Below are 11,419 nucleotides of genomic sequence, written 5' to 3' on the forward strand. Positions count from 1 at the left end.
CCATGTTGGTGTGCTGCACCCATCAACTCGTCAGCACCCATCAATTCATCATTTATATCAGGTATAACTCCCCAATGCAATCCCTCCCCCCTCCCCCCTCCCCATGATAGGCCCCAGTGTGTGATGTTCCCCTTCCCGAGTCCAAGTGAGCTCATTGTTCAGTTCCCACCTATGAGTGAGAACATGCGGTGTTTGGTTTTCTCTTCTTGTGATAATTTGCTAAGAATGATGGTTTCCAGCTGCATCCATGTCTCTACAAAGGACGCAAACTCATCCTTTTTTATGGCTGCATAGTATTCCATGGTGTATATGTGCCACATTTTCTTAATCCAGTCTGTCACTGATGGACATTTGGGTTGATTCCAAGTCTTTGCTATTGTGAATAGTGCCGCAATAAACATACGTGTGCATGTGTCTTTGTAGTAGCATAATTTATAATCCTTTGGGTATATACCCAGTAGTGGGATGGCTGGGTCATATGGTACATCTAGTTCTAGATCCTTGAGGAATCGCCATACTGTTTTCCATAATGGTTGAACAGTTTCAACAGAAGCAGAAACAAGGCTCTTGACTTTCAGGAGCCTGCGTTTTTGATAAAGTGGTAGTGGCAGTGACAGAAAACAAACAGGTGGTTGCCAGCAGATGGGGGCAGGGTGTGGCTGTAAAGGGACCCATGAGAGTGCTTTTTGGGAGGATGGAACTGTTCTGTACTCTGATTATGATGGTGGCTGACTATAGATGTGGTAAGACTCAAAGGACCATACCACTAAAAGAAGTCAATTTTACTGTAAGTTTTTTTGTTTTTATAGCCTTGGCTTTTGACTTGTTAAACTCAGGGCATAGGAGAGTCTGAGAACAGCACACACATAATGAAGTTGAAGCAAAACTTCCTGCCCACAAGACTAGAAAATGCCCTATGTTGGATTGGTGAAGTGTGAGGGTCCAGGAGAACTGGAAGGAGCATAGTTCTGGTGGGTTCTGATGGTGACTCAGTCCCTTGCTGCTCCCAGGCAGACCTGGGCATGGGAGGAAGGGAACAGAATCCCAGGCACATGTGTGGGATCCAGGGACAGAGGATGCCTGTGTCCACGCTCCCTTCCAGAGCCTGAGCCAGAAGAGAGGATGAGACCCCAGGGAGAGAAGGGTAACGGGAAGGTCTAGGTGGATCCAGGCAGGTGGGCTTGGGCAGACTCTCACAGTCCTGTATCAGGCCCAAGGAACTGGCGAACAGCAGAACAATTCTGTGTCTTACGAAGGAGTTGAAAGTAAATGCTAAATCCGAAGGGACCTTTCACCAGGAGGGAAGTACAGTGTCTCCGCAGTCTAGGAGCAGACGGCACATGGCTGTCTCTGTATTGCCAGCCAAAAACAGGGACAGGCAGCCCCCTTGGCACAAATGAAGCCCCTAGCACAGACATGAAACCCCAGGGGGGAATGGGGACATTTCTGTTCCCGAGCAAAATGGCATTTGAAATGGTAAGGTATAGATAAATCAGAAAGATGTGTGGACGCCTGAGTTTATGAACTGTGATTCACACCAGCTCCCCAGACATCATCTCCCCATAGCCCTGTGAGGCGGATTTTATTCTCCCCAAATTTTACAGGCGAGGAAACTGAATGAAGTTCAGGGGACTGGACTGACTTGCCCAGGGTTGTAGGATTTGAACCAGAGCCGTTTGAGCCCAAATTCACCCACTTTCGGCTGCAATACAGACACAGCCTCCCGACCTCAAACCAGAGGGTGTAAGCTTTCATTAACTGGCTGCACAAACTCTATTAATTCCTTGCCCTATCTGCCTCAGTTTCCCCACAAGGATAGTGGCAACCTGACCCGACCCACAAGAGTTATACGATGGGACCACTGTGAGGATGACTGCCATGTACAAGATGTGGGCAGAGTCCAGCAAGTACCTTGAATGGATAATTAAGGTCAAAGCCACGGCCCCAAACCCTTGGAGGTACCACCCAGAATCTGGAGAGCAGTGGAGCAGGCCGGGAAAGGCCTAGTGTGCGGGAGGCAGTATGGCCCACTGATGACCAGGGACTCAGAAAGACATGGAGGGTGGTGGGGTCAACGGACTCCAACACTCACTCGCTGTGTGTCCCCAGGAAGCAGTCACCCTTTCTGACCCTCAGCCTCCTCATCCAATGTATGAGAGGCAACAATACCAACCACTCCTGAAGAAGATGAAGTTCAAATATGGAGAGCACCTGGCATGCAGTCAGTGCTTAACAAATGTGTATTTCTTCCTTCTCTCTCCACTTTTGCTTATAAGATGTTAGGTTTTGCTGCGCTCACTGGTCCAGGACCTTGGCCTTCCTGTGTCTTCATCTTTTCATCTGCTAAACAGACTCCAAGGGCCCAAGTGGTGGGGATAAATGCCTGATTACTCCATTTAGGGAAAGGTAGAAGAAAGGGTAGGATAGAGACCAGGATGCCACAGGATCCTCCAGGCCTGGGAACCCAGAAAATCTTTTCCAGGCTATAAAAGAGAAGTGGCCCAGCACTTTGGGAGGCCGAGGTGGGTCACCTGAGGTCAGGAGTTCGAGGCCAGCTTGGCCAACATGGTGAAACTCCGTCTCTACTAAAAATACAAAAACTTTGTGGGGTGTGGTGGCACTTGCCTGTAGTCCCAGCTACTCAGGAGGCTGAGGCAGGAGAATCGCCTGAACCCGGGAGGTGGAGGTTGTCGTGAGCCGAGATCGCACCACTGCACTCAAGCCTGGTTGACAGAGCGAGACTCTGTCTCAAAATAAAATAAAATAGAATAAAAATTAAGCGAAAATTTAAAAAATAAAAAGGGAAGCATGAAAGCATAAAGTTCACAAGTGGGAAAATCAAAACGGCCAGCAAGTGTGGGGAGGCACCTTTGTCTCAGCACAGTGATACGGGGAAAGGACCCGAGTGTGGATGTCTCACCCCAGGCCAGCAGTGCATCTCTGGACAGCTCGCCTCACACTCAGCCTCAGTTTCCCCCTTGTAGAATAGGAGTACGGGGCTGGGAGGATTTTGTGAGATGCTGCATGTGAACACTGTGGCAGGCTGGGCATATAGCAGGAGCTCGGCCAGTGTCCACTGTTGGCACTGTTTTTGTTGTTTTCATTCTCCAGTCAGTTGCATTCTAACTGTGCTGCATCCTATCTGGGTCTTTGGGCACTTGTCCCCACTGGATCTCAGTTTCCTCCTCTATAAAAGAGGAGCAGTAACTTCTCCCTCTCAGGGTTCTTGTGAGGACAGAGAGCTCCTGATGTGCAACAGGGGCTCTGAAAACAGGATACCCACTGTGTTTCACCAACATGGTGAAACCCCATCTCTACTAAAAATACAAAAACTCTGTGGGGCGTGGTGGCACTTGCCTGTAGTCCCAGCTACTGAGGAGGCTGAGGCAGGAGAATCCCTGGAATGGAGACACACCCCAGATGTAGGATGCAGTGTCTCTTTTGATACTTTAGGAGAAAGAATCCTCCAACAATTGGAGCAAAAAAAATTACAGCAGGAGAGGAAAGAGTCCAACAGATAAGGTCCCTTCCTGGGCTCTGACTGGCTGCTCCTTTCAATGCTCAAAGCTACCTGGGGAGCGTGGGTCCCCAACCTTGGCCCCACTCAGGAAACCATGAAGTCTTGAGTAACATCCCATCTCAGGTTTTTCTCTGTTTATCTTGTCAACCAAATAGTTTAACCGTCCCACCTGCTAATGTGATTGGCAATTATTTACTTTGGAGAGCCCTGAAAGACGCCGCCAGATTGCAGAATTCTCAATTATCTAGAAACCCATCACCCAACACAGGCTTCCTGGTCCCCATACTATAAAAGAGGCTGCCTCCTCGGCAGAAGTGAGTGGGGGAGACAGAGGAGACCAGGACAGCTGCTGAGACCTCTAAGAAGTGCAGGTAAGAGCTGTCCATTCTGCGGCCCCTCTGCTACCCTTGACGGCAGGGATCTCAGGCTCCTCACTGTGCGGCAGGCAGACCGTACTCAAGATCACTCACTGGGGGCCATGCAAGAGAAACAGATCTGGCCAATGTCAGGCATGTGGGAATGGCCATTTGCTCTGCTGTCCTAAGAGACCAGTAATATTGATATAAAATGAGCACTATTAATGCCCTAAATTAAAGCCCCTAAGGCAAAAGTTTTAACTTGAGGTTGCCAATGTGGATACAGATGATCCAGAAACCTCCTAAATTCTTCTCCCAATTTTAAACATTTTGATGCATTTTTCCGAGACTAGGATCTTTAGCTTCCATTGGATTCATAAAGGGTCTGTTGCCCAAAAGAGATTCAGAGGCCGTGGTCACAGTTACCTCAATAAGAAGGGCACAACTGGCTCTTTGGACCAAAAGACCTTTCATTTCCAGCCTTCCACCACAAGAATGGAGCTTTAGCTGAGTCAGCCAATAGATGGAATTTTGCACAAAGCCGCCACTTGTCTCCAAAGTGTGGGTACTAGTGCTGGCTCTGGACAACTTCGCTGGCTGCCAAATAGACCTGTGAGAGGTCTGCGAGCCAAACCTCAGGGGGTGCCCAGAATTCCTCCAGGGCAGCTTGAAGAAGAGAAAGGTGTCAAAACGATAGAATGCATGTTTGTGTCTTGGGTGAGGGGAGGGTTGGGAGACCTGCCTTCATCCACAGCTCTACCATCAATTTATTCTATGACCTTGGGAAAGTCACTACCCCTCTTTGGTCCCCTGGTTCTTTGCATGCAATGAAGACTCTGATGGCCCCAGGAATTCCCCAACACAGATCTGCACGAGATGGTGGCTGTGGCCATGCGATCCCTATATTGTGTGACTTTCAAGGGCATCCACCAACCATCAGGCCAAAGGACTGAATGGGGATGATGCAAAACAGCTCAGTTCTTCAGCACTTGCATGTTTAACCCTTCTCACTTGCTTTGTCTGAAGAGCAGCAATGATTCAAGCCATTGAAGCAAGCCCGACTGGAGGATAAATCTGATGGTTACTTAATTTAACAGAGGGTTCACCTGGCTCTAGCTTCTAATCCTCTCTCCACTGTGTACTTGTGACCTTGGGGAAAGTTACCCACACTCAGGCCATGAGTACTTGGGTACATGAGTGGTACTCGGGTACATGAGTGGGTTTCAAGAAGGGATGGCAGTACATTTGAAACTCCCAACTGGAAACTCACTTGACCTCTGTGAGCCTTGGTTTCTCCTACTGGAAAATCAGACAAGGGAACTGTGGGCAAGATGGAGTGAGGTGAGGCTGGGATTCTTGGCAAGGAGGAAAAAAACCCTCTTCCTTGGAATGTGCTGGAGCCAGATACCAGTGGGGCTGTCTCCTTTTTAGGCCCCAATCAGTGGCCCTCACCTGTGCAATGCAGGTAACAGGTGCCCCTGTCTTGGGGTTGTGATGAAGATGAAATTGTGCAAAGCAGTCAGCCTGCTGCCTGGCAAGGAGAAATTGTTCAGCAGTGTTAGCTATTACTAGTGACCCCCTGGTGTTCTGGGGAGCAAACGAATGACAACCCCAACCCCCAGGCAGCAGGGGCAGGTGGTGCATAAATTCCTCTCTGATATCCATGCCCTGTTGGACTTGTCATTCTGTCCACAGATACTAAGAGCAAAGATGTTTCAAACTGGGGTCCTCATTGTCTTCTATGGGCTGTTAGCCCAGACCATGGCCCAATTTGGAGGCCTGCCTGTGCCCCTGGACCAGGCCCTGCCCTCAACTGTGAATCCAGCCCTGCCCTTGAGTCCCACGGGTCTTGCAGGAAGCTTGACAAATGGTGAGTCTGTGACAACCTCTTTCAGGGGTGTGTGTGTGTGTGTGCGTGCGTGTGTGAGTGTGAGAAAGAGAGTGTGTCCAACCCTGCAAAGCGGGGAGGGACAGGGCTGGATGAGGGAGGGGGCCTGAGGATCTGGGATTGTCAGATCTGACCCCCAGAGACCCTTATGCCCATTTCCAGCCCTCGGCAATGGCCTGCTCTCTGGGGGCCTGTTGGGCATTCTGGAAAACCTTCCGCTCCTGAACATCCTGAAGCCTGGAGGAGGTACTTCTGGTGGCCTCCTTGGGGGACTGCTTGGGAAAGTGACATCAGTGATCCCTGGCCTGAACATCATTGAGTGAGTTGCCCTAAAACAGAGCTTTGGTCTCCGCCAGGGAACCCCAGGTGAAGATCTGCCAGCCCCAGGCAGTGGCACTGAAGCAGTGAGGTGGCAGCCTGAAGGGGGAGCCAGGACTCAGTTCTGAGACCCATCTCCAGTCTGGCAAACCAGCAATGCCCTCAGTTCTAGGCATGTCCTGAGGCCCCAGCATCATCTGTAATCCTCACAACTACGCTCTGAGGTCGATTTAATAATCTCCAGTTTGCAAATGGGAAAACCAAAGCACAGAGGTGCTTGTGTTCCCACTGCTAGAGTGATGCCAAGTGAGTAAGGCTCTCACTCTACTTTCCTAAGTCCAAAGCCAAGGCTCTTCCTACTACACTGTGGTCATTTTGTTCTCTCCACCTGTGAAATCCTTTAGAACACAGACGGCCTTTGATGTAAGCTAGAGTGTAACCTTCCCACCTTGATGATATCAATGTGATGAAGAACAATGTGATGTCCATGGAAAGGTATAATGTGGTGTTTCCCATGAGATACCCAAGAGCTCACAAAGCAAAAAGCAAGAATGGAAACTTGATGCCAGTGAGCCGGGAGAGTCTGGGTCCTGGATAGGACTGGATCAAAGCCATTTCCAAAATCCTACCCACCCAGGGTCTCTCGCTCCCTGACTTGCAGACAGAGAGACTTCTTGACTTCGATTTTCAAATGTACTTGTTGGATGACCTGGGACAGGACACCCTGTCTCTCTGTGCTTGGTTTCTCCATCTGTAAAATATAGATTATAGAACCCACAGAGAAAGTCTGTTGGGAGGACTGGAAAAGGTGTACATCACCTGGCACAGTGGCTGGCTCAGTGAATGGCCGCATCCATCAAATGGTCTCCCTGCTTGGTGGGTGAGGTCAGAGGGCTGGCTTCTCCTGGAGACAACAGGGTGTGATGATGGATGGATGGTTGGAAAGATAGGACAATGGGAGAAAGGCTTCCTTCCACCCTCTCTGCACTCTCCCTGACTTCCTGCTCCTCAATCCCCATGATAAACATTGGTGATCAGCCACCTGACAGGGTGGGTGATTCTTACCCATAAGTGTTTGTGCAGATTTACTTCCAGTTGCACCTGCATCATTCATTCACCCACTGACCAATCCATCATCCAGTTATTCATCCTTCTACCTAATCACTTACTCTTCCATCCATCCACCCACATATCCGCTATCCACCTTCTCATCAATCCACAATCAACTAATATGAAGTAGCCACTTTCTTTGTAAGGCTCTTAGCTGGCATACAGGATGCAAATATAATCTAGACACAGTTGCTGTCCTGAATACCTCATAGACTGGAGATGAGGAAAGGGTCCTGTGTGTGTGTCAGATCTGTTCCAAGGCAGAAACCTGAAAAGACCTGATGTGTGACTCAGAACCCACATAGCTTAGGCTGCAAGACTCCCCTCCCGTCTCCCTATCCTGGGTGGGAAGTTCTACCTCTGGGATGAGTACTATTAGGTTAAAGATAGTTTCTGGATTTGGAGTTAGAGGAGCTGATATTTCCCCCTCTGATATTACTCCCTGGACAGTATAAAGGTCACTGACCCCCAGCTGCTGGAACTTGGCCTTGTGCAGAGCCCTGATGGCCACCGTCTCTATGTCACTATCCCTCTCGGCGTAAATCTCCAAGTGAATACGTGAGTGGGTCCCAAGAGGGGGTGAGAGGATGGCTCACCAAGGGAGACCCTGGTGACCATGGGTAACCATAACAGGGGTATTGGAGTCTAACAGACCTAAGCCTCCAACTTCAGCTCATTTGCTGCTATGCTGAGCAGCCTTGAGTCACTTGGGAAACTCACTTGACCTCTTGAGCCTTTATTTCTTCTGCTAGAAAATGAGATAAGTACAACTGCGGGCAAGATGGAGGGAGGTGAGGCTAGCATTCTTGGCAAGGAGAAAATAACCCTCTTCCTTGGAATATTGTGGAGCCAGATACCAGTGGGGCTGTCTCCTTTGCAGGCCCCTGGTTGGTGCAAGTCTGTTGAGGCTGGCTGTGAAGCTGAACATCACTGCAGAAATCTTAGCCGTGAGAGATAAGCAGGGGAGGATCCACCTGGTCCTTGGTGACTGCACCCATTCCCCTGGAAGCCTGCATATCTCTCTGCTTGATGGGTGAGGCCAGAGGAGCAGCTTCTCCTGCCCAGATATGACATGGTGTGATGCTGGATGGATGTTTGGAAAGCTGGGACAATGACAGAATGAGAGGCTGAAAGGGTGGGAAAATGGATGGGAAGGAGGGAGGGTGGAAAGATAGATGGATGGATGGATGGATGGATGGATAGATAGATAGATAGATAGATAGATAGATAGATAGATAGATAGATAGATAGATATAGTCACTTATCCCTTCTTAGACCAAGATAACCAAGTTTATGCTGGATCTAGCAACAAGAAATTGGAGTTTAAGCCCTGCATATTACATAGGAATGGGGATAGAGGGCTTCCTATGTGAACTTGGGTAGTGCTTCTCCAATTTAGTTCTAAGCTTACTTATCTGCAGTATGGAACTGCATTGGAGTTATTGTTAGAATCTACCAAGATAATAGGTATGAAAGTGCTTTGTCCCAGTAAGGGGTAAAATAGACATGGATCCTAACTAGGTTACTTATTTCAGTTACCTGTCACATGGGGAGACTATGTCATACCTATTACGCAAAAGTTGCCCACGTGGTTAACTTTTAATGAGCACATACATTGGGCTTCACATGTGTCATCTCATTGGATCCTCATGACAACTACATACTAAGTAGTATCCATTCATTTATGGACTCTGCAAAGCCTTATTGACACCTGCTTTTTCTGAGAACCATGTGTTTATCCTACACATACCTGTGTGTGCACTGCTGTACACAAATGTGACTCCCTTTCAATAGGACCCTTGCTGTTGGCCTGCACACGGGTGTAGATAGACAAAGCTCTGCTTTAGTGACTGAGTGTTGAGACTGTGGGGTTCACTGTGGGGTTCACAGTGGCCCCCCTCTGGAGCCTTCTCCACACCAACTCCAGGTCCCTGCATCACCCATGGCTTTTCTCTTTCAGACTTGGCCCCCTCCCCATTCAAGGTCTTCTGGACAGCCTCACAGGGATCTTGAATAAAGTCCTGCCTGAGTTGGTTCAGGGCAAGGTAAGTGGGCAAGGTGGGGATCCTCTGATCTAAACCAAGTTTTAGAGCTTCTTGCACTGAAACAAAGCCCTGGGCTGAGTGGGTCCGAGTCCTTCAATTTGAGAAGTAACTTCCATTCATCAATCTACTTGTCCATTGATCCATCTGTCCATGTTTCTTCTTTACATCTTTCCAAATGCATTGATGAGTCTCTGCTCTAGGCCAGGCCCTGCCTGTCCACACTGAAGCTGAAAAGAATTAGCCCCTGTTCTGAGAAGTTGGAGAAGTTCCCTATCCAGCTTTCTATGGCCACAGACAGTCTTTTAACCTATGCCTGGGTGTCTCCTATAACCAGAGCACTCCACTCTACTTAGAATCAGATGTGATGACACAGAGTGAACACTGGGTTTGTGTGATTTGGGGTCCTTCACAACATCCCTCATGCCTCCAGTTTCTCCTTGTGCATGTGTGGTCATTGATCTGTGGGATTGCTTAGAATCACTTTCACACTGAAAAATGACAGGAAATTTCCCCCAGAGAACCCCCGCTGGGGATTCTGCTGCTCCAGGGTGCTGCTCTGCCTAACTCCCCTCTCTGCCCCTGGCCAGGTGTGCCCTCTGGTCAATGAGGTTCTCAGTGGCTTGGACGTCACCCTGGCGCATGACATTGCCAGTAAGTACCTGCTTTCCAGCCCTCTGTCCCCCTCTATAGGAGCAACAACTTCCCCCAAGGAGTTTTTTTCCTGCACACCCTAGGATACTAGGTCCCGCTGGCCTCAACTCTCTCCATTTTGGGCTTCTTTTTCCCCGGAATAATCCAGATGATTTTGAGATACACACCGTGTCTCCTGCCTCAGCCCTGACACTGAGGACAGCTGGGCTGGTTGGTAGAAGGAGGCCTGTTTTCCTCCAAGCATGCTGAACACAGTCGGATCTCCAGAGGCCTCCATTCCCTGACCCCGTACCTTTAGGAATGTGGACTCCTTCACGTTGAGATCATGACTGTGGTCTGTGTTTTTATTGTTTGTTTGTTTGTTTTTCTAGACATGCTGATCCACGGACTACAGTTTGTCATCAAGGTCTAAGCCTTCCAGGAAGGGGCCTGGCGTCATCTGCTGAGCTGGTAAGTGCCCCTCCCCACACCCCAGGATTTTGGGGGCTGGCTGTTCTTCTCCTGGTAGAAGGCAGCCGAAAGCTTGGGACAATGACATCCAAAGAAAGAGACAAACATCTACAGAGGTACACACAGGGATGCACAGAGAAATCCACAGAAAAGCTGACAGAGGTGGAAGGATGCAGGCAGCACAGCTACCAGGAGAAACACACATACAAATGCCCAGACACATGGCCACTGATACAGATGCACACACTCTCACACCAACATACTCACACACGCACACATCGGTGGACTCACCACACACAAGTACACGTGGATACACAGACACACACTCACTCAAACACACGCGCACGGAGCCCTGACCCCAGGCCTGATGCCTTTCCCAGGGTCTTGGCCTCCTCCTGTCCCTTTGATGCATGAGTTTGATGATGAGTCAATACCAGTAACACTCACTGACCTTGAGTCTCTATCCTGATTAGGGTCTTCCCCCAACAGAACTATTTCTGGCTGCTTAATCCATTCCCTCTGGTCCAGCTTCCCAGTGCTCACAGATGACTGACCCATGTGCCGGAAGATGACACAGTCACCTTCTCTCCGGGGAACTTGCTCCTTCTCCTTTCCCACCAGGCGTATGTAACATCCCATGTGCCTCACCTAATAAAATGGCTTCTTCTGCATCAGGGACCTTGTCATCCTTCACCATCACTTGAGGGCTCTTGGGTTGGAAACAGCCCTGGCCTGGGTGATTGGGGCCATGGCACAGAGTTTGGCACCTACTTGGTAGATCTGAATAGTCTTGAGCAGGTCAGGGAGGTGTTCAAGTGTGTGTGGATTTCAGAAGGCTTTCCCAGGCATCCTTAGAAAGTGGGGATAAGGCGTTCAGGGTAGATATAATACTCTAGGTACAGTAAATGACACACAAGCTTGCCACACCAGGAATGAAAATGGCAGATTTGTATTAGGGAAATGCAAATTAAAACTACAATGAAGGCCAGGTGCGGTGACTCACATCTGTAATCCCAACATTTTGGGAGGCCAAGGCAGGCGGATCATTTAAGGGCAGAAGTTCAAGACCAGCCTGACTGAC

The 11,419-nt window shown here is 49.2% G+C and overlaps 1 protein-coding gene across 4 annotated transcripts; it reads left to right on the plus strand.

The window, feature by feature from the left end:
• Positions 1 to 2,672: 2,672 nt before the first annotated feature.
• BPIFA1 (BPI fold containing family A member 1) lies at positions 2,673 to 11,012 on the plus strand. 4 transcript variants are annotated; one of them, XM_023220429.1, is made up of 10 exons: positions 2,673 to 2,686; positions 3,857 to 3,891; positions 5,572 to 5,746; positions 5,927 to 6,083; positions 7,643 to 7,750; positions 8,073 to 8,225; positions 9,153 to 9,237; positions 9,825 to 9,888; positions 10,260 to 10,338; positions 10,867 to 11,009. In XM_023220429.1, exons 3-9 carry the CDS (start codon positions 5,587 to 5,589, stop codon positions 10,298 to 10,300), a joined length of 768 nt encoding a protein of 255 aa, XP_023076197.1. In that variant the 5' UTR covers positions 2,673 to 2,686; positions 3,857 to 3,891; positions 5,572 to 5,586; the 3' UTR covers positions 10,301 to 10,338; positions 10,867 to 11,009. The 4 variants fall into 4 exon arrangements, with proteins under 4 accessions (XP_023076197.1, XP_023076194.1, XP_023076195.1 ...); XM_023220426.1 differs by lacking the exon at positions 2,673 to 2,686 and having other exon boundaries at positions 3,828 to 3,891; positions 10,812 to 11,012; XM_023220427.1 differs by lacking the exon at positions 2,673 to 2,686 and having other exon boundaries at positions 3,828 to 3,891; positions 10,867 to 11,012.
• The last annotated feature ends 407 nt before the right edge of the window (positions 11,013 to 11,419 follow it).

Source organism: Piliocolobus tephrosceles, chromosome 20 (assembly GCF_002776525.5).
Source record: "Piliocolobus tephrosceles isolate RC106 chromosome 20, ASM277652v3, whole genome shotgun sequence".
NCBI lineage: Eukaryota > Metazoa > Chordata > Mammalia > Primates > Cercopithecidae > Piliocolobus > Piliocolobus tephrosceles.

What these genes read in the sequence shown, in the direction of transcription:
- BPIFA1 (XM_023220429.1), top strand. Translation starts at nt 5,587, where the DNA reads ATGTTTCAAACTGGGGTCCTCATTGTCTTCTATGGGCTGTTAGCCCAG. An exon ending in CATATCTCTCTGCTTGATGG is followed by an intron (nt 8,226 to 9,152) that starts GTGAGGCCAGAG and finishes TTTCTCTTTCAG; the next exon opens with ACTTGGCCCCCTCCCCATTC. An exon ending in CTGAGTTGGTTCAGGGCAAG is followed by an intron (nt 9,238 to 9,824) that starts GTAAGTGGGCAA and finishes GCCCCTGGCCAG; the next exon opens with GTGTGCCCTCTGGTCAATGA.